At 37.4% G+C, this 23,779-nt stretch overlaps 1 protein-coding gene across 1 annotated transcript; it reads left to right on the top strand.

Annotated features, from left to right (window-relative positions):
• Positions 1–1,629: 1,629 nt before the first annotated feature.
• Positions 1,630–22,256, top strand: Rsph9 (Radial spoke head protein 9). The gene is made up of 5 exons (XM_083125887.1): positions 1,630–1,919; positions 4,643–4,787; positions 10,068–10,209; positions 14,108–14,257; positions 22,013–22,256. Exons 1-5 carry the CDS (start codon positions 1,693–1,695, stop codon positions 22,171–22,173), a joined length of 825 nt encoding a protein of 274 aa, XP_082982013.1. The 5' UTR covers positions 1,630–1,692; the 3' UTR covers positions 22,174–22,256.
• Positions 22,257–23,779: the final 1,523 nt, after the last annotated feature.

Genomic DNA, 23,779 nt, shown 5'->3' with positions numbered 1-23,779 from the left:
TATTGAACACTGTAATTGGGCATGCGCCTGTTGTGTTTCAGTTAAATAAATAAATAAATAAATAAATAAAGATGAAATCCCTCAACAGTGGAAAGAATCCATAATTATTCCTGTGTTTAAAACAGGTGATAAAATAAACTGCAATAATTACCGTGGAATCTCTCTACTCTCAACAACATATAAAATATTATCTAACATTTTTTTTAGCAAGACTAACCCCATATGCTAATGAAAATATAGGTGATTATCAATGTGGATTTAAATGTAACAGATCAACAACAGATCAAATTTTTCACATCAGACAGACACTTGAGAAAAAGTGGGAATATAATCAAAGTGCACATCAGCTATTCATTGATTTCAAAAAAGCATATGATTCGGTCAAAAGAGATAAATTATATAATATATTAGTAGAGTTTGGAATACCTAAGAAGCTTGTTAGTTTGATAAAAGTATGCACCAGTGAAACAGAAAGTAAAATTCGTGTGGGTATTAATATGTCTGATAAATTTACAATTCATGATGGGTTAAAACAAGGAGATGCATTATCTCCATTGCTTTTTAATTTTGCCTTAGAATATGCTGTTAGGAAGGTAAAAGAAACTAACGAAGGACTAAAATTAAATGGTGTGACTCAGTTGTTAGCATATGCAGATGATGTAGACTTATTAGGGGATGATATAAATACAATTAAGAATAATGCTAAAATATTTTTCAAAGCAGCTAGAGAGATAGGTTTGGAAGTTAGCAAAGAGGAAACCAAATATATGCTTACAGGCCGAAACCAAGTGTTAGGTAATAATCTAATTATTGATAACAACTCGTTTGAACCAGTTTCCAAATTCAAGTACTTAGAAATAATACTAACAAATGAAAATATTAAAGAGGAAATAAAAGGCAGGCTTAATTCAGGAAATGCATGTTACTTTTCTATTCATAAACTTTTGTCTTCTCATTTAATATCTAAGAAAGCAAAAGTTAAAATATACAAAACAGTAATTTTGCCTGTATTATTATATGGATGCGAAACTTGATCCCTTACATTGAAAGAGGAACATAAATTGAGAGTATTTGAAAATAAGATCCTTAGGAAAATATTTGGACCTAAAAGGGATGAGGAGACAGGTGAGTGGAGAAGGTTAAATAATTAAGAACTACATAATTTGTATTCCTGTCCAGATATTATTAGAATAATTAAATCAAGAAGACTTAGGTGGGCAGGCCATGTGGCATGAATGGGAGAGGAAAGAGGAGTTTACAGGTTTCTTGTTGGGAAACCTGATGGTAAGAGACCTGTAGGAAGGCCAAGACGAAGATGGAGGGATAACGTTGAGATGGACCTAAAGGAAATCAGTAGGGATGAAAAAGAGCATATAGATCTTGCTCAAGATAGGGACAGATGGAAGGCCTGTGTTGCTGCAGCCATGAAATGAACCTTCAGGTTTCAGAAGGCTAGAGAGTTAGTTAGTTGGTTAGTCCCAGCTTCTCAGAATTCAGTTCTTGCCTGCACTCCTCCTGTAGGAATGACATCACAAGTCACTTTCATTTATAGTCCATTGCCTTGATGCACACCACCTGTATGCATCCACCTTGTAGCCATACATTTTTAAAAAAACAAATGACCAACATCATAACTCAAAAACAACATGAAGTATTTACTTGCATTGTATGTGAAGAAATTTCTCTTTCACAATGAACATAACTAAGCTCTGTAGTAATTTAGAATTCTTAAATATCTCTGGGAATACGCTCAGTAATGAACAGTGCTGTATGTTAGAAAATTCTTTAACTATATTGCAAAATGAAAACCACATACTAAAGATGTACCTTTGGGGTCGCATTCCTGGTCTTCAACATGACTACTTCATAGCACTAGGTCACGACAAGGATGTCATGCGAAGCAGAAAATATTTCTATAGGTAAGACAAATTATTTTTAATATATGCAGTAAGACATACTTGTATTGTTGGTTTAATTAAACTCATGTCAAGTGTACTGATAATTAACAGCTTACACTTTGCATTTCCAAATATAAGTTTTTCACTTTCATTTCTATTATTCCTAACATTTTCTAGAACAAAATAAAGCTGTAACAATTTCTGTATTTGACATTTTCTATACCCTTTCACCAAGGATTTACAGGATGGCCTTCGTGGCAGAGTGGTTATCACAGCATGCTACAACATCAGGAGTCCTAGTTTCGAATTCAAGCCTGGGAATGAGTGTAACTTCATCAATTTCATCATATTATCACTCATCCTCTTCTTCGCAATTAGCCAAAAGTGGCAGAAAAGTGAAGTAATCAATCAATCGACCAAGGGTCTTCAGAAAAAAAAGACCAATAAATAAATAAATCTAAGCATTTGACAATGAATATCACTATCATCATTCATCACATAGAGTTGCATAATTAATGTGTGTGTATGAGAACATAAATGACGACTTCCGTGGTGGGAAAATAAAATATAAATGTATGATGTATTAATGAAAATTTATTTTATTTGGACCATTTAATAAAAATATGAAAACAAGAATACATTGTTTTTTGAAGATGTGGCCCATCCAAATCTTTGACAGCCACCATGGTGGCTCACCAAGACCAGAAAGTCTAGCCCCACCACTAATCACTTCATATGTCATGACAAAAAGTTCTTCAACAATAAACATCAAAAGAGGCAGTTTTTATTTAGTGCAAGCCTAAAATAATGGAAGCCTTTTTTCCTAGAATTGTGGCATTCTATTCCTGGAGATGTAGTTTGTCTTTTTCCAAAAGGAGTTCATTTCTCAGTCAAATAATCATTTGATTCTTGGGTCCAATAATCCATACATGCAACACTGTCCATTGAATTTCTGGATTATACAATATTTCAAGAATATTGGACATAGTTTGGAGCCTCCTAAACCTTGCCCACCTCATGCAGTGTGTAGATGTCACCACTGTGTGATACTATGCTTTGGTGGATTCTGGAGTAAATAGGAAATGCATACATTTGCATTTCTCTCTCTCTCTTGGGATGGGATACATGCAATACTAGTATCTGTTACACGAGTAGAGTTAGCACAATGTTAGCCCTCTACATCTTCAACAAGAAGAGGAAACTCTTCTGGTGAAGCGATCAGAGGGAGCATGAGTGATGCAAACAGAATGTAATCCTGCTCTTGAGTTGGCAAAATGTGAAGCATTATTCAGCACACCATTGTCACCTGTTTTGTTTCATCATGAAGGAAAGAACTACGCACAGGGAAAGCAGAGACATAATATTTAACGTTCATCTTTTTGACAATGAGGCAAGGGAGGGAATCTATAAATACAGCAACATATGGGCACTTAGGCACAAATGAAGGAGGAGCGAGAGGAGAAAACAAATGCCTGTCCACTTTAATTTGCTGACATTTCTCTCATCTTGGTAGATCTGTAGATTCCACTTTGCTAGCCTACAGTGTTGCTAGTAACATAGAAGTGATTCTCACTAGATACTCTGTCTCTATTCTGCCTGAAGATGTTGATACACAAGCAGATGATAAATTTTATATTCCACTGGAATATGCAATACTTAATTCTATATTAAAAAACCCAGAAGGACTTTAGCTACAGACACAAATGTTTCAGGCTATTCAACGTATTCTGCCTGAAGGTCTACACACTTGGCACTTTGTTGCTCCAACTTCTCTAACCCCTCTAAAAAAAAAATTTCTCCTGGTCTGCAAAAAAGTGTTCGGCAGCTGCTATAACCTCGCTATCACTTATAAATTTCAGTTGTTATCAGATAATGAGAGACAATATGGGTATTTTCAACAAGATTCGGCCACAGCCCATACCGGTGCTGATTCTTTGGATGCTATAAGGGAGGTGTCTGATGACAGAGTAATTTCTAGAGGTTTATGGCCTTCACGTTCGCCAGATCTTACCGTATATGACTATTATTTGTGGGGAACCTAAAAAAATAGAGTCTACCGAAATAACCCTCATAGCATCGATGAACTAAAAGACAATATAAGGGCAGAACTTGGAAGAATTACGGAAGAAGAACTTTTGCGTGTGTATCAAAATTTCATCAAACGATGCCAGGAATGTGTGAATGTAGGTGGACATCACTTTGAACAATTCTTATAACACAGGTTAGTGCTCGTTTTGCAATATTTATATAAATGTCTGCATATGTCCATAAAAATAAGCGGGCATTGCAGGCCGGAAATGTCGGCATCTCCGTCAGCGCCACCCGCAGCGCTTCTCCCGATCTCTCGGCTGAAGATCGAAATGAACGCACAGTATATACATACATAAAAAAAAAAAGTATATCAAGAAATGGTACAAGGACCATAGGTGGGCAACATTGAGTGGCAGTGTAGTAAAGATTGAGAGAAGAAGGTAACAACATTTACAAGTTGCTGATTCTAAGGGTTAGAAAAGAACACGAGATTCACCCACCTATTTACATAAAAGTAACAAATAGTATTATTAGTTGCTGGTTACAAATGCTCCAGGTTGGACAAATTTTTAGAGAGCAACTTGTCTATGCGTATTTATTGAGGATGAGAGAGCAATTAATTTTCTATAAGGTGAATTTTGAAGTTAGAAAAATGTCTGTAAAGTTTTGTATTGTTAATTATATTTTGCAGTTAACATTGTATTCTATTCCAGCTTAAATTGCGTAGACTGGTTTCTAATGCCATCAGTCACAAAAATACATAAAGATCTAACAAAGATGTGCACTTATCGGTTTTATGGAACTCCTGATGTTGTCACTCAAGTATTAGATCCTCTGGATTTTCTCATAGAGGAATCTGTAAGTATCAAAAGCTTAATAAACAGCTTAACAACTGCCAATCATATTAAGACTTTTAAAAAGTGCACCTTCTGTAATGTATTTTTTTGTTCACTGTCCTTTGATTTATTTTTCAGTAAAAATATGAGCATTTCTGCACCTTTCATGTCTTTATTGTTCAGTTTTCAGCAACAATGTCACCTTTTTCTGCAATTATTGCACTAGTTTTGATCCAATTTCGAGTCTTTTGATTCATTTTTCAGTATTGAAGATTGCTAAAACATGAATATAAATAGGATTACATGGTAGTATGAGTTTCTGCTGCTTCCTGCTGGTTTAAGCTTTATTGAAGGTCATGCTCTCAATGAAGAGACCAAAATGTTCAGATAATAGAGGCAACATTAACATAATATATAGTATAGGGTACTTGTCATAAATATTCTTGGGGACATAATAATTACCAACATAGCAGGTTTCAGTTTCATGGTGTCCACACCTTTAAAGGACAGTGGTAAAATATAGTAACTATTGCCTTGAAGTGTTAGTTATAAACAGCAGATTTGCCACAACAGAGCAAAGTTGTATTTTTCTTTGTGGAGGGGAACGTAATTATATTCAGTACTTTTTCCCCTGTAAAAAGTTCAGGGGGACTCTCAAGCTCAACACAGTGTGGTAATGAGACCATGAGCTGGAAGGGGGTAAAACCACCACCTTCAACAGGGAATTTTTGGGACGGCTTTTCGAAGTTTTATTCAAAATCCTTCGGTAAAATAAAGAATATTTAATTTTTTTATCGAGTTGAACTAAAAGATGACCTATGGGTGATGATGAAAAGTTTGGGTTGTAAGGTGTATGGTTTAAGCAATCAATTTAAGAAATTAATTATTGCTATTTGTTCCACACTGTAGAGGGGTTTTGATCAGTTTGAAATTTGCAATAATGGGTAATATGGATATTATAAACATGTCAACTTAACTCAGGGAGAATGGGTGGGAATATTGAATTTCCTACATGGTAAGGCTCATAATGATTTAAGTGTCACAAATTCCCAGATGAGGGAAGGTTTAGATTTTGTCCATGGTCTAAGCTATTGCTGTAAATTACATCATAGAATTTTCTCTTAGGCTTAAACTTTAAATGAGTTGAAAGCAAGGCAGATGGATAATGCATACATATTTCAAATTTTAACCATGCTGCTAACTTATTTTCACTAAGACGTGTAAGGCACAAAATTCTCTCAATATATGCAGACACACACACACACACACACACACACCCCTCAGTGTGTTCCAAAAATATATACACAAACACAATAAAACCTCGTTAATCCAGACTAATGGGGGATAACTTGACCGGTTTAACGAAAGTCTGGATTAACTGAAATAACCTAAAAGAACAGTAGAAAGTGCATTAAAACTCCGTTTATAGCAACAAAACACGTTTATTATGGTGTATTTAAAGGGCATAGGCCTAAATATACTATGCAGTAAAGTACAAAGTCTGCGGGAAACAGAATTTAAAACCTTGCATTCTGCTTTTTTCTGTGCCTTTTGTCTGTCCAGATTAAGCAAAGTCCGGATTAAACAGGTTTTACTGCGTTGTAACTACAAAGTAGATGCTTATGAAGATATATTTAAGTTTTCGTAGTATAAATATTAAAGAATACAAATGTAGACTTTTTAAAGTTAAGGCATGAATTCAAACTGATGAACATAATGGTTCAAGCACTGATGAAAATTCAAATGAATAGAATTGCGAACATCATAAATAATTTGTTGTTATTTTATCATTTTCCTTGAATGGCTGCTTGTAGTTCATGGATTTTATCAGTTTTGTGCCATAAATGTGATCTTGGATGCGTCTCTATATAAAAAAAAAGTCCAGTGGTGTATTCACTGCCACCTCTTTACCAAACCTATCTAGTCAGATGATTTTCATGAAGAGAGCTAGAAATACAACTCTTCCTAATTCTCAAACTTCTCTTGGATTGATTCATGTGACATGCTTCAAACTTCATTGAATGCTCAAATTCAGAAGGTCTTTTTGATTCATGCATCTTTCCAGTATTTTTTTTCCTGTTGTGAAAATCGTGAATGTCCTTAGTCTTCTGGAACTCTGTATCTGCTTTATACTTATTGCCAATACAATTTATGGCAGATTGTCTTTGAAAGTTCCTTCTCTACACTTACATTTTCAAACTTTCAGCATTATTTCAAATCAAGAATGAAAATGTAGTGACTTACATGTTGTAAAAGTGTTTGTACATTTTTATGGAACACCCCATGTTCTTCAGTTTTATTTTATGTCTGCTATGGTACACTCCTGTTCAGATAAAGTGGCACATTCTTCAACTGTTCAAACTTAAAGTGTGCCACTTTATGTGAACAGGAGTGTACAAACATGGGAAACTAAGGTATCAAAAAAATAAATTTGATTTTTCAAATATATTTTTTTTAATGTGAATGAAGTTCAAATTTTTTGTCAGAGGCTGTAAAAGTCTAGATTGCACCCCCTCCCCTCTCGAAAAGGAAATAGCCTTGGTTTTATTACACATTTCGAATCTATGGCTGAACCTAAACAAATTGGTTCTGGCAAGTTACATCATATTATGTTCTGATATGATTAAATCCAAATGAATGTGCTGTTTTTGAAGTTTAAAAATGTCTTAAATGCTGAAATCATACTCTTAATCATAGGCGTAGCTACGGGTACGGGGTGTGCCGGGTGTGCCTAGGCACACCCTAATGGGCTGCTTTATCAAAGAGAATTAAATACAGATATTTCAATAAGAGAAAAAATAAGCGGCAGTTTGCAAGAAGTTGAAAATGTCATTACTTGGTACAAACGTGTGCATTATCGCTGATGAAACTAGTGTGTATAGTTTTTCGATATTTTGATGTCATTGGAGAAAGAAGATATTTACTGCATTCTACTCTGTACTACAGCGCTTTTCTTCTAAACCTGTCACAAGCTGCACGTGTGAGAGAGCTTTCTCCAAGCTTACCCAAGTTAAAACTAAATTAAGAGCAACTCAGAAGCAGGATAGATTGGAAGCCCTGCTCTTGCTATTTGTGGAACAGGAAAAAGCTTAGTCTATTGATGTAAATGAAGTTATTGATGAGTTTAAGAACATTGTACCTTTTGACAGACGTGCCTCTTGTTATAGATGACGTGTATTTTGATGTATTTGTTTGTAACATTTATGAACATTTTGTGTGTGTGTAATATCTATGCAATTTGATTTTTTTCAACTATTTGGTCTAGGAATTAATTCGTGCGCCTGGACAAGAGATGGCGTAACGAGCGTATCGTCCCACAGTTCCGTGTATCCACACATGTGTTGAAAACTCCTGTCAGCACCCATCGTTCGTAGTATAGGGCAGTTGATTGACGCGTCAACAGCATTTTGTAGTCAACTGAACATGGCGCAGTTCGTGCCAGATAAAGTGTTTTTGCGGGGTGTTCTGCTTCATTACTTTGACATGCAGAAAAGTGCTACCGAAAGTAGTCGTATTTTGGTGGAAGTGTGTGGTGACCATGCACTAGCTGAGCGAACGTGTCAGAAGTTGTTTGCATGGTTTAGAAGTGGTGATTTTGGCCTGGAAGACCAAGAGCGACCTGGACAGCCAAAAAAAAATGAAGATGAAGAATTGTGAGCATTGCTCGATCAGGATTCGTGTCAAATGCAGGAAGAACTTGCAGAAGCATTAGGCATTGATCAAACAACAGTTTCGAAACACCTCAAAGCCATGGGAATGATTCAAAAGATGTCACATTGGGTTCCACATGAATTGAAAGACAGAGACGTTGAAAGACGAAAAACCATTTGCGAATTGCTGCTTCAAAGACAGAAAAGAAAGGGGTTTTTGCATCACATTGTTACTGGCGATGAGAGTGGATCCATTACGAGAACCCGAAACGAAAAAAGGCCTGGGTGAAGCCAGGTGAACCAGGTCCATCACAACCAAAACGAGATATTCACTGTGCAAAGGTTATGCTGTGCATATGGTGGGATATGAAAGGTGTGGTGTACTATGAGCTGCTGCAACCGGGTGAAACTATTAATGGAGAATGTTATCGACGACAATTAATGCGTTTGAAGCAAGCTCTGGCCAGGAAACGACCAGAATGGGAGAACAGACATGATAAACTTATTTTTCAACATGATAACGCTCGCCCACATGTTCCAAAACCGGTCAAAACCTATTTAGAAAATGTCGGATGGGAAGTTTTACCCCACCCACCGTATTCACCAGACATTGCTCCTTCAGACTACTACTTGTTCGATTGCATGAATAACGATTTGATTGGACAGCGGTTCACTTCTTCAGAAGATATCGAAAAATGGGTCTCTGACTGGATCGCTTCAAAGGATGAGGACTTCTTTCACCATGGAATCCGTAACTTACCTGACAGATCGGCGAAAGTGGTGGCTCGCGATGGACAATATTTTTCTTAAGGTATTTATGTATTTTGTGTTTGAACTACAGCTTCAATGTGTGCGTAACAACTGCACGAATTAATTCCTAGACCAAATACATATGTTCAAAAATTTTCAACACTGTCATTTAGTGCATTTATATTCTTTTACAAACATCAGTGCAGTTAAAGAGCCGAGTGATTGTGTTGCAAAACATGTTATTAAAAAGGTACAATACCTCATTTTTTTTCTTTGTGCACACCCAAATATAAAGTTCTAGCTACACCTATGCTCTTAATATAAGTATTACTAGCATAGTAGTAAGCAGCTCAATTTTAAATAGAAAAAATAGTGTTTTCATCATCTGCTTCCAAGGATTCATGTTCCTTGTTCCTATTTTTATACTAAATCTTCTACATATGCTTTTGATTTTATTACAATCTATCATAATTAAGGCAATCAGACTTTTTTAAAATTAAAAAGAGTGAGATATGCTGAAAAAAAAGCTCTGAAAAATTAGATAACATTTTATATCCCTGGCAATGCAGTGATTTGCAATTATGTTTATATATATACATAGTCACACACACACACCTGCACACACACACACACAAAAACACATACATTATATTTTTTATTATATTCTGGTATTTCCATTCATCTTGAATTCATCTGAGGAAGTTTAGTTATAGACCCATTCATTTGCCCCAGACTCCACACTCACTGATATTCACACAAGTGAATCATCTTAGCTGAATGAAAATGTCACCAACAAGTCAAACGTCTGTTCTAAACTTGTATATACTAATTATAAAGTTCATTGGGAATCCGATTCAATAAACTGACAGAATGTATATATTCTTGTACTAACAATATTTCAGGAGAGAAAGCCAAAATCACTGAAGGAAGAACATCGTTTGGCTGCCACTATAATACAAATAAGTGATGAAGCTGTTGTTGTGCCTAGGGGTGCTTTATACAAGTGCCCTGATGGAACTATTATTGAAAATGAAGGATTCAAAGGCAAGTTATCAAGAAGCTCTTTGCACGTTACGAGTAACTAATATATTCATAAAAACTCCAGACTTTTCACCCAAAACTAAACTAACCAATATCATATGCGATATCTAAAATTCCTTAGGTGATATGAAGATTGCTGATGATGCATAGCCCAAATGATTACTTTTTTCTAACCATTCATTTCTGGATATATAAATTTGACCCTAAAGGTAGACATATGAACACTTCCTCAGCAAAAGTGCACTAGGTCATGAAAATATATATTCTTACAGTGTACTTTTTTTTTTAATTCAAACTCAGAGGCCACAAAAAAAAGGAATTATTCAAAATTCGAATTAACATAAAACATGCATTATTAAAGAAAAATCAATAAAACAAAAATGAACATGCATATAAATTACGGCATTCTGTCTGGTCCTATAGTGCAAGACAAATACAATTCCTTTCACAATATTAATTAATAAATGGAAAACATGTTTAAGTAAGTACACCGAATGAACACACAAAATCACATACACATGCAACAACATTAGCTACCTGTTCTCACTTAACTCTTTAAGTGGGCATAGCCGATACATCCATCATGCCCACTTGTTATCTGCAGTGGCTTCGATGGATATATCCACCCTCTCAGAGTCATCTTGTGAACGCATGCAGTGCATGTTGCTCATGCGTCAATTGTGGGAAAAAAGACAGCTTGCTCTGCGACGACATTCATGAGCATTTCTACATTCTAATTTCTTCATATAGGAGAAGTATTTATTTTATACGAGAGTGCTGAACTAAGCTTATACTAAATTTCTTGGATCTGAAGTGACGCATGCATCAATTGTGGGAAAAGAATTATTACTTTCTTTCACTTCAGATCCAAGAAATGTAATATAAGCTTAGTTCAGCGCTCTCGTGTAAAATAAATATGAAGAAATTAGAATGTAGAAATGCTCATGAATGTCGTCGCAGAGCAAGCTCTCCTTTTCCCACAATTGACGCATTCACAGCATTCACTGCATGCATTCACGAGACGCCTCTGCAACCTCTACATTCTCTGGCTCACAATCCCTGAGTATGACAAGCTGCGGACCTGCTTCCCTCACTATTGTGTTAGTTCACATTTCCACCATGAGATGCCACTCTCAGACTCTCCAGAGGATTTACTTTGGCAATATAACTTGGCACCATGTTATAGACACTGCTTCCACATTGGCACTTTGCTAGTTGTATTCAATATACACAGGATGGATACAAAGTAGTGGCAACATTGCTGTTACATGAAAGGGGCGAGTCACAGCACCACAAGCGTTTCGTGGCTGATAAGGGAATGTCAGACGAGGAAGTATAGTGAGTGAGAACGGCTGTATGTTATACAGTCAAAAACAGCAGTGCTCTGAAGCAGACGACGAGAGTGCAATCACCCTAAGAATATGTTTAGGCAAGAAGAACAACGTGCGTGGATCAAAATTGAAGTGGCACGTGGTCGGAGTACAAAGGAATGTTGGCAGGGACTGCGTGAAGCATGTGGTGATGCAGCGTTGCTGTATCGTACAGTGGCACGATTGGTGAATTCAGGAAAGCAGGGATTCCGTGCACGACTGCCCCCATTCTGGATGACCCCCAACGGACAACCCCACTATTGAGCTCCTGGCTGCCCTGCTGCTTGTGGATCGATGATGGACTGCTCGAGAATCATCCACGAAGATAGGCGTGTGTCACAAAATGGTGCTGCACATTCTGCACAACATTCTTGGGTTCCGCAAAATCGCAGCACATTGGATACTGCATGAAATCACCGAGTGCAAGAATGGCATCGCTACGCACTTGCACAGGACTTGCTGAACCACTACCAGAGAGAGGGTGAGGACTTCCTGGAAAGGATCGTCACTATGCATGAAACCTGGGATCGGTCGTACACACCATGCTTGAAGCGGCAGTCCAATGAATGAAAACACCCTGGTTCCCCTTGCCCAACGAACGTGCACCCTGCACAAGGTTGTGTGAAAGTGATGTTTATTATTGCTTAGGACAGCCAGGGGGTCATCCTGCACCATGCTGTACCTCCCAGGCAGACGATCAACGCAGTCTACTACTGCACCTTCGTCCCGCATTAAGGAGGAAGCGACGGCATGTTCTGGCATGGTCTCCCATCATCCTGCATGACAATGCAAGGTGTCACACTGCAAACACTGTGACGGCACTCCTGCATAACTGGCAGTGGGAAGTACTGGAACATCCGCTGTATTCACCTGATATGAGTCCTTGTGATTACGACCTGTTTGCCAAAATGAAGGAACCACTGCACAGTAAGCACCACGACATGTTTGAAGCCATCATACATGCTATAGGGCGGTCAATGCGGGACATTGACAGAGATGGATGCACTGACGGTGTACGACGCCTTCCATAAATGTGGCAGAAGGTTGTAAAGATGGGGGCGATTACATTGAAGGAATGTAACACGTGCTCCTCTGCCAATACAGTCAAGTACCAATTATACCAGTGTTGCCATTACTTTTTAGCCAACCCTTGTATAGTATATAATTTGTGCTTGATGCAAAAGTGAATCACTTTCTTGATTGACTTGAATGAATTACATTATTTTAGGTCTCTTTCTACCACTTTTGGCTAATCACAATGACGATTAGTGATGACATCATGAAACTGATGAAGGGGCACTCACAAAGAACATCCAAGTCGAGGCTGGAATTCAAATCCAGAAACCCTGGCTTCTTGCATTTTCCCACGATGGCTCAAAGCAACAAAAGGATTCGTCTAGCTTCTTCGAGTATGGTAGACACACCTTTGGAGGGATGTACCCACTCCATAGCCTCTATAAGAAGTTTCACCACAATCTGATGCTTCGAACAGGCTCCAGAAGACTGAGAGGGGAATTACTTGTTACTTGAAGGTCTTATTACTCAGAAATTACTCATTTCCAGATCCATGTTCATATAAACTTATTTCTTATCTATGCATGGAGAATCCATTCTTGAAGTATTGCCCTGTATTCATTACACCATGTATAGTGCTGGGCTGATACAGATGTAATGATCAGAAAATATCAGTTTGAATAGTTTTGCAAAATTCGTCTGTTCTGTGTGGACTGGAATTGATATTTTCACAGATTCTGTAAATTATGCCAAAAATGTATACCTGTACTGTTCCATCACCCTTTCACGAGATCAACAATTATCCTCACCACCAAGTTTAACCCAAAATATAGAAAAGCAATGTAAAATAATCAAAAGAGAAAGGTGGCTCATCTAATAAGTGAATCTATGAACATTTTAAGACAAAACTCTAGTTTGGTATGGTGTAATTCCACACTTACATTCTGTAATTTCTTCCGAGCCCCTTTAAATTTCAAGAATGTTTTAAATATTGGCATCACTACCAGAAACTGGTTCAAAGTGGTTCTGACTCAGCCAATATTCATAATTTGCATTTTTGCAATCCAAAAATTTCTGGACCTATTTGGTTCAAATCCTATGGACTTTACATCCCAAGAATCTTTGGAGGAAACAAATGAAAACAATTCCTCTGCACAAGTAGTAACTAGAGAGAGCTCAATCAATGAATGTGTGAGGGGGTAAGGGATTGCATGCAGGGAGTAATGCGACTGCAGCTACCAGTCATTTGCAGCAGTGCACACCACTTTGCTTCACCCACTCACTTTCTCCCCATCTCTATGGTTATGTATGGGATTGCTCCATAGGTTCCTGTAAGAGAGTAAAGACATACGTTTCAAAAGGAATTACAAGCTAAACCCTCCCCTGCTTTTTTGTTGGCAACATTTCAGAAAATAACATGCTTCAGATCTTAGGTCAGTGTGTATACCTTGGAATAATTGCAAAACGTCACGTATTGAAATCCTAGAGCTTCAATTGAGAGTTTTTGATACTTACAGGTCTAACAATAGATGAGGCTAAAAAGCTAAAGTCTTACGTGCATGTCCGAAAGCCTCTGCAGAAATGGAACACAAATTTGCTCACACGTCCAGATTATAATTACACCCTTGATTTTCTAGACACAATTGATCTTGATCTCCCAAGAGAAGGTGAGTATTTAGTTTGCCAGGATACTTTGTTTGTAAAATTTCTGTAAAATTATTTTAAAGTTAATTTATGCAAAACAATATTTTTGCCTGTAATATTGTATGAATGTGAAATGTTGCTCCTTACACATAAAAAAATAGGAATATAAATTAGGAGTTCTTGGAGTTGAGCTGGTGTTTTTCAGTCCACTTTATGCACAGTAAGGCTAATCGGGACTGGACCTACAGCTTAAAGTGGGATCCGAACTACTTGTGCCTCCACCGGGTATCGAACCCGGGACCCCTTGATTACAAGGCAATGACACAACCACTGCGCCATGGGGGAGGCCAGGAGTTCTTGGAAAATAAAACTCTAGACAAATACCTAAAACTAAATTGTGCCACAGGCCTACCAAGAGACTTTTCATTGAGTAATGCACAATTTGCACATTGAGTTGCACGAGTTGTATGAATGATGTTCTTCAGTTTTTGAGACAGAAGATCTTGGCTATAGCTTTCCTCAGTTAGTTCTCCTCACGATTCTGAGTCAACACAGAAAATTTGAAATTCCCACTTGGAATTGAACCTGCATCTGCTAGCACCAAAGGTGACATCATTGAGCATATGGATACATGAAAAAAGGTAAAGTGCTCCCCTGTGCTTAGCACCATGCCATAAAGGCGTATACGGGGTGTGGGGGTACATATGGAAGCACTCATTTAGGCAGGCCTAAAAGAGATGCAGAAACAGTAACTGGAGAGGGTTACACTGAATCTGAAATCATGTCCAAATATTATTAGAATAATTAAAATAAGTAGACTCGATGGGCAAGTAGGCCTCCCTGATGGCACAATGGTAGCACCGCCAGCTAGTAATCAAGGGATCCCGGGTTGGATACCCGGTGGAGGCACATAGTGGTCCGGATCCCACACATTTAACTGCAGGTCCAGTCCCGATTAGCCTTACTGTGCATAAAGTGGACTTCAAACACCAAATCAATCAATCGATGGGCAAGCCATATAGCATGCAAGAGGGAAGGAAGAATGGCTGGAGTTGATGGAAAATATAAAGGATAGCCAGGATAAAGTGATCTTGCCCAGGATAGGAACAGATAGAAGGATTGGTTGCTGAAGTACTAAGCACTTGGGTTTAAGAATGCAGGAGAGTTTAGTTAGTCTTTGCAGAGTGTGTGGTTATGTTACAATTACTGAGCTGAATCAATGCATTAATATTGGCTAATATCAGCGGAAATTGTATATAAATTATATATGTGTTGTTTACTTTAATCACCGATACCTGTGAATAGTTTTATGGAATGAGGTGCACAAAATGCAGAGTAAGTTCACATACATTAGAAAACAATATTCTCGATTTTCTTTACTGCTGTGCAAAAATAAATTTCACATCTATGACTGACAGGGTTACAACTAACTAACTCTCTAGCCTTTTTAAACCTGAAGGTTTATGGTTGTCTTCCATCTGTCCCTATCCTGGACAAGATCAATTCAATCTTTGAGTCATTCCATGCCAAATCAACACAGATATGTGCAATTTTTAACCTGACCATCTCCGATTTTCATGAAATTTGGGGAGTTGAAACTATGCATAGAACTTAGTAAAAAAGGTAAAAGGTAAAGTAAAGGTAAAGTGTACCCCTGTGCATAGCACCACGCCATGAAGGCGTATAGGGGGTGTGGGTGTAACGCCCCACACTTTCTTGATCCGGTCGTGAGTGGGGGTGATGTGATCAGCATCATGCCCCTGACCGCCTTTACCCCCCAGGGTTTCCCCCAGGTACCCATGTTATTCGATGCTGGGTGGGCGCCGGGGCCGCTTTCACCGTTAGAAAAGTTCCCGGATTTGAACCGGCCGGGGATCGAACCCGGGACCTTTAGCATGGTAGTCAGACGCGTTACCGACTGAGCCACCGCATAGAACTTAGTAACTATGAAAATTTTTAGTCTCGTGCGTCTTGTAATTGTTAAATTATTCAAGGTCAAAGTTTGCAGAAATTGCCCTTTTTGAGCCCGCTTAGCTATACTAAATGTGCTGTAACTCCGCCACTATTTTGCCTAGGAAGCTCAAATAAAGCTTATTGTTCAGGGAATTGAATAAGCTTTCCACTGATATATAACAAGCCTACCTTTGGATAAAAATATAATTTTGTCACGTGACCTTGACTTTTGACCTTGAATATCTCAAAACATGTCATCACCAAAAATCGTGAAAAAAATATATTTGGTCCCTCATATCATACTATAAAACATACCAAAAAATCATTCTGGGACTGCAATGGGATCAGAAGATACAAAATAATATGTGTAACTATGTGACTGATTAAAGCCTCATTATATGAACTATGACGAGTCAAAAGTCCTTTAACACCCCCTACAAAATGTAAAGGAGTTATCCTGGGTATAATTGGTCATGCAAGAAGTAGGTTAGGCACAGGGAGATCCCTAGCCGTGTGTGTCAAGCGCAGATCCGGCATATTGTTGACCGCCATATTGAATTCAACGCAAAAATTTCAAAGGAAAGGGGGTGATGTGATATATCAAATCAGGCTAGAATTTCACGAGAAATGAAGTGACGAAGGTTTATCCAACAGATATTTAACCAGCAAAAATTTATTACTGCATGCTTGTAACCATTTTCTCCTTTTCGAGGTGTTAAAAACAAAGCATTGGAATGCTCCTAACGTGTTAGGAACTCATCGAGATCACGCTGACATCTTGGGAGAGAAAGAAGTATATGCACCATTGCATATGATTTTAATCAGCTACATTCACCAAATAGTTGAATAGTGAAGAATATTGGGAAAAGTATCTCAAACAATTACGTGACACTTCCTTTGGAATGAAAAATTCTTGAGTGACGAGGCAAATTTTTATGTTCACGGTGAAGTTAATAAAAATAATATGCAATACCTGTGATTTGCTCAGTCGAATGGTTGTTGCTGGTAAGCTATTTATGTGGTATAATGTATGGCGAACGGAAATGGTTGGTCCATATTCAACAACGGAACCTTAAATGGTGAGGGCTTCTTGGATTTGTTAAGTGAACAGGTTTTTTCACCCTTGCTTACGGGATATGGCACTTTTCGAGAGTTTTGAAACAGGACAGAGTGTGACCACACTATGTGGACATTTTTGCAATTTCTTCATGGTAATTTTCTAGGTAGATTGATGGGCACACGGGGATCTATTAAAAGGCCTGCACATTCCCCAGATCTAACATCTTAGGAGGACTTTTACCTTCAGAAACATTTGAAGAGAATGGTGCATGCACTAAAAGTCCCTGATATTGACCATCTGAGAGAAGGCATAGTTGCTGCTTGCGATGTTGTTGCACATGCTACATTACCAAATGTTCTATGCGAGTGTGAGAGACGTCAACGAGTGTGCTCACAGGAACATTGACAACATTATAATGTGCATATATCGTAAGTGAAAGATATGTGTATAACTTTTTGCTGGCGTAAGATACGTTGGAAAATCCTTCGTCACTTCATTTCTCGTGAAATTCTAGCCTCATTTGTATATCACTTCACCCCCTTTCCTTTGAAATTTTTGCGTTGAATTCAATATGGCGGTCAACAATATGCCGGATCTGCGCTTGACACACACGGCTAGGGATCTCCCTGTGCCTAACCTATTTCTTTCATGACCAATTATACCCATGATAACTCCTTCACATTTTGTAGGGAGTGTTAAGGGACATTTGACTCTTCATAGTTCATATAATGAGGCTTTTATCAGTCACATAGTTACACATATTATTTTGTATCTTCTGGTCCCATTGCAGTCCCAGAATGATTTTTTGGTATGTTTTATAGTATGATATGAGGGACCAAATATATTTTTTTCAGGATTTTTGGTGATGACATGTTTTGAGATATTCAAGGTCAAAAGTCAAGGTCACGTGACCAAATTATATTTTTATCGAAACGTGGGCTTGTTATTTATCACTGGAAAGCTTGTTCAATTCCCTGTACAATAAGCTTTATTTGAGCTTCCTAGGCAAAATAGTGACGGAGTTACAGCACATTTAGTATAGCTAAGCGGGCTCAAAAAGGGCAATTTCTGCAAACTTTGACCTTGAATAATTTAACAATTACAAGACGCACAAAACTAAAAATTTTCATAGTTACTAAGTTCTATGCATAGTTTCAACTCCCCAAATTTCATGAAAATCGGTGATGGTCAGGTCAAAGGCTGTGTAGATTTCGCATGGAATGACTCCTTTTCCATCCTTGCAGTTTTCCTATAGGTCCATCTCAACAGGGTTATTCATGTTCCGCTTGTTCTAACGTTGGCTTAGCATTACTTTAGTAATAAATAATACAACTCTGAGAAGGGGGTGAGGGCAAATACCATCTCTGTACCCCACGGGCAAACAAACAAGCAAAATGAGATAAATAAATCCTAGTTTACCCCAAATATGCAATTTTGGTGTCATTTAGATGTATAATAAATGTAATTGTTCCTTTGCTAGAAAATATACCTGTCCATGCCTCCCTGCTCAGTTCTCTTCTGGCGCAATAACTGTATTGCAATACCAGGTCCATATTGATTAAAAAAAATGTTTTCTCAAGTTTGAACATTTCATTGAGTGTGTATAGTATACACACTATATTGGAAAATTCAGGTTTCAATTAACGTAAATTAGAGACAGACTGATAAGAAATTTTGACTGGTACCAATATAAAATTTACCAACCTGATACAAAATTCCAATTTGCTCTTGAAGATCATGAATGGTTCATTGACCTCCTCCATCTTGTACACGTAAGCTACAAGGTGACTGCAAAGGAAGCTGCACATTTAGACATTTACTTTAAAAAGAAATAGAGCATGCAGATTAAATGTTTATATTCATAAAAATTGTAACAAAATGGCAGAATATTGCACTAATTATAAAATATTTATAGCTATATGGCATTGGTAAAATGTTTGATAATTTTACTGAAAACCAATATAGCTGGATAGGCCGATGCCGATATAGAGCAGTGTTCCGCGGCACACCAGTGTGCTGTCACAAGGTGAAAGGTGTGACGCGAACTTTTATCTACTATTGTAATATTGTAAGAAATTAATTGTCAATTTTAAGTAAGAAGGTGCTTGTTTATTCTTGCTGATAACTGTTATATTTTCATAGAAATTAAATGTAATTTATTTACTCATCTTATATGTATTCTCACCTGTAATATAGGGCCGGTTTGATAGGTTACAGGTGGCAAGCTTTGTGTTCACCGCAAAGAAAGACGTGTAAGACTTTTAGCAAGCCTTTTAGCGGTCTGCACCAATCATACAATAGAGCTATTCAAGCAAGTTCTTTGTTTGTAACACTGCATCTTTTGTGTACGGCTGGCTGTTTTGTGCCTGTTTCTTGGCGCTTCTTAAACTTTATTGCTCTTTTCCTTCGCCGAAGGACCCACACATTGTCAGACAACAATTACAGTATTTCAGTTCAGTTCTATCACAGCTGTGCTCTGCAGTAGTGCGAATATTGGATTGCTAAACCAGTCTTACTATTTTCTTTTTTCGATATGGATAAGTTCCTTGTACGGAGTGGTCTGTCCTCGAGTGCAATCCCTGAGTGCGTTATGTGTGGTGAAAAACTCAGTAATGCTGCTATGGTTCCCAGTAAATTAAAACGACATTTGTCAACAAATTATTCCTCTCTGTTAAGTAAAGATGTGAATTATTTTCGTCGGTTGTTGGAACAAAATAAAAAACAAGTGACGCTCATGACTACGTTGGTACGTGTTTCGCAAAAAGTACAGGAAGCTAGCTATAAGGTAGCCGAACTTATCGTAAAGGCCAGAAAACCACACACAATAGCAGAAACGTTGTTAATGCCCGCGTGTAAGGAAATGGTAAAAATAGTCCTGGGTTCAGAAGCTCCTACTGAAATTTCAAAAATTCCTCTCTGCTGACACAATCAGCAGCCGAGTTAATGACATGTCCAGTGACATCGAAGACATTATGAAGGAGAAAATAAAGAGCAGTCGAAAGTTCTCACTTCAGAACGACGAGTCCACCGATATTGGCGGTCATGCACAACTTCTTTCCTACATAAGGTATGTTGATGGGGATGTAATTGCAAGTAATTTCTTTTTTTGCAAAGAACTACCCGAGCGAGCAACCGGTGAAGAAATATTTTGTATGACTATTGAATATGTGGTCAGTAATGGATTAACATGGGAGGACTGCGTTAGTGTTTGTACAGATGGAGCCGCTTCTATAACAGGCCGAGTGAAAGGATTCGTGGGTAAAGTATGCGAAGTAAATCCTAACTTATGAACCGACCATTGTCTCTTCACTTCGAAGCCATTGTTGCTAAGTCTTTGCCATCTCCTTTGAAAATTGTGATGGACGAAGTAAAAGTCGTGAACTTCATCAAATCGCGGCCCCTAAATATGCGGCTCTTTGTTTTGTGTCAAGAAATGGAATCAGAGCACACTACACTTCTGCTACATACAGAAGTACGATGGTTATCTCGAGGTAAAGTGTTAACGCGAATGTTTGAACTTAAAGAGGAAGTACTTTCATTTTTGACTATTGAGGGGCATGAGTATGCAGTTTTATTTGCAGATGAAGTTGGCATATCTTTCCAATATTTTCGTACACTTGAATGAACTAAACAGAAAAATGCAAGGTAGAAACGAAAATATTCTGACTAATTTGGACAAGATTCAAGGATTTATTAATAAGTTGAACTTGTGGATACAGACAATTGAAAATGGATCGTGCGAGATGTTCCAAACTGTATGGCCCCTTGCTGACAATAACAAGGAGTTGATGGACTTAATTAAAGAACATATAGTACTCTTGCAGCAGACTTTCAAAAAACATTTTGGAGATAGCATTAAAGATTTTGACTGGGTTTGTGATCCATTCAGTATGGATTCAAAATATCTTCCGAAAAATTTACGCTTACAAGAGGAACTGGCAGATTTGAAACCAGAGAGAACATTGAAATTAAAATTTTTCAAAGTGCCTTTGAATACATTTTGGTTGTCAATAACCAGTGAATACCCGGCTATTTCCGAGATGACAGTTAATATGTTATTACAATTTTCAACTACTTATTTGTGTGAACTGGGCTTCTCGACGTTGACTGCAATTAAAACATCAAAGAGAGAGAGAAAGACTCAAATCAATCGATGAAGAAATGAGGCTTGCTTTGTCAATGATTCCGCCATGAATCAGCCGTCTGTGTGCAGCTAAGTAGGCTCAAGTATCACATTGAAGGTATGAGTAGAGTATTTACTTTAAAATTCGTATTAGAAATGTGTATTTCCTACAGTGAATTAAAGTTAATAAATTTTTAATAAATTCATAAGTCTATTCATGTTTTATAATAATAATAATAATAACAACAACAACAATGATAATAATAATAATTGATTACATAAAGACGTAATATTTCGTAATTATATTAAGATTCATGTGATTTTGAGGGGACAGACATTTTGGTGTGCCGTGTTGAGTCTCGACCCATCTTGGGTGTGCCGTGAGTAAAAAAAAAGGTTGCAGAACACTGATATAGAGTACTGATTAATTTGTCACATCTCTAGCATAAATGCATATTTGTCATCTAATCAAGGGAGTTTGTGGCATCTATTAACTTTGGATGTTGTTAAAATGTAAATTAATTAGTATGATGTAACATACTTATATTTCACCAAATCTGTGACAAGCTACAAATTAATGGAAACCTGGGTTCCCCTATGAACTTTTGCAACAAAGATGAATTAATTATATTTCTTTCTCAGCATGCTGGGGTTTGCAGTTTGAAGAAAGGCGCAGAACAATGATATTGCGTTCACTCTATTGGCCTGGCATGACATTCTACCACGATGTGGATGCACCACAATATGGTTTCATATACATTGGAAATGGGAGAAAGAATATGGATGTACCATTCATGATATAATGCAGATTGTCTGTGATGAGGATTCATAGCATGAATAATCATTAATGAAAATGTAAATTGTTCAATGAAACATTTCTCCTTTGTTCTGCTTTTGATTTGGATAACTGAAAGTTATGAATAAATTTAGATGATCAATTTGCATGCATCTTAATTGTGCACATTGCTTACTACACTCAAAATAATAAAAACAAATATGATATGAACTAGTAAAACTTACTGAAAAGTTATCTGAAAAATTTAACCGAATAGATATCATATGCAAGTCTGGCACTCAATGCCAATGCTATACCAACACATTACGAAAGCAACCTCTGGCTTCTCCACAATTTCCACATCTTAATTTCCTGTGTAAGTGTATTATGTTCATTCTACATACAGGGTGATCTAAAAGTATGGAAACACCCAAATAAAAATTGAGTGCCATACTTTTCCGCAAAATTAACACTGCAGGTTTGTAATAGGGGTGGGGGAAAATGTTATAGGACATATGACGGTCACCATCTTGAATTCAACTTCAAAATTTTAAATGGGAATGAAGTGAAATGATATACAAATCAGGCTAGAATTTCACGAGAAATGCAGTGGTGAAGGTTATTTCGAGTTATCTTTAGCCAGTAAAAAGTTATGAATGAATTATTGTACCAATTTGCTCCTTTTCGAGGTGTCAGAAAAAAGCATTTAAATGTCTCTCAACGTGTCAGTAACGCATCGAGATCATACTGGCGTCTAGCGAGAGAAGTTCACATGCCATTACACATGATAGTGATCACAGATATTGCCGAAGAGTTGAATTTTGTGACTGGTTGTTTCCAACAATTACAGTGTGATGCTTCCACTAAAATGAAAAGTTCTTCACAGTGACTAGGCTAAATTTTATGTTCATAAGGAAGTTAATAAACAGAATATTCAATACTTTTTATCTGAATACTAAAAACTCAGCAGTTTGATCCTTGGTTGAGCGATTTTCACAATTTTTCAGTTAGTAATAATATATGATCTAGATTGTGAGTTTATTTTTTTTAAAAGCATGCTGTGATATTTTCTGTATTGCTCACGTTGCAAGGCCTTCTACATGTGGATAAAAGTTTGCAAGAAACTTTCAGTTTGCCAGATTTGATAGCCAAGGGCTGTGATGAGTCATTCGCACGTGTGTGTTTCGGTCGGGGTGGGGAGAGAGTGAGTGGCCTCTTCTGCTATGAACCAATGACTGTTGGGGGCATGCAACGTATAACAATCAAATCTGTCTTAAACTAATCAGGTATCATTAAATAACTATATAACCTAATAAATTAATTTCACCATAATAGGCAATGCCAATAAACTGCAGTAAAGGCCCGAGAGGTACGCTGTTCACCGGGGATATGGAAGCATTTCATGTTCGAAGAGGCCAGTCTACGGATGTAAACCACAAAAAAATGAACTTTGGAAGTGAACGGATTTGAATGAAATTTTAGACAGCTCTTTATCACATTATAATCGTCAAGATTCCCAAAGTCTAACTTGATAGGAGGCAAAGCAAGCGAGAAATCAAAGGGTGATTGACAATGGATACGGACTCCCTATTGCTCTCTGGAAGGTGAGCGTGCGGAACACAATGAGTTCGGCG

The sequence above is a fragment of the Lepisma saccharinum genome, chromosome 7, assembly GCF_977018435.1.
Source record: "Lepisma saccharinum chromosome 7, izLepSacc3.1, whole genome shotgun sequence".
Lineage (NCBI taxonomy): Eukaryota > Metazoa > Arthropoda > Insecta > Zygentoma > Lepismatidae > Lepisma > Lepisma saccharinum.
The sequence above is the reverse complement of the archived record's forward strand: the minus strand, read 5'-3'. Positions and strand labels throughout refer to the sequence as shown.

Bases quoted from the DNA above. Each gene is read 5' to 3' on its own strand.
- Rsph9 (XM_083125887.1), top strand. From the start codon at position 1,693: ATGAACATAACTAAGCTCTGTAGTAATTTAGAATTCTTAAATATCTCT. The intron at 4,788-10,067 runs GTAAGTATCAAA...ACAATATTTCAG, and splicing joins ATTTTCTCATAGAGGAATCT to GAGAGAAAGCCAAAATCACT. The intron at 14,258-22,012 runs GTGAGTATTTAG...TTTCTTTCTCAG, and splicing joins TCTTGATCTCCCAAGAGAAG to CATGCTGGGGTTTGCAGTTT.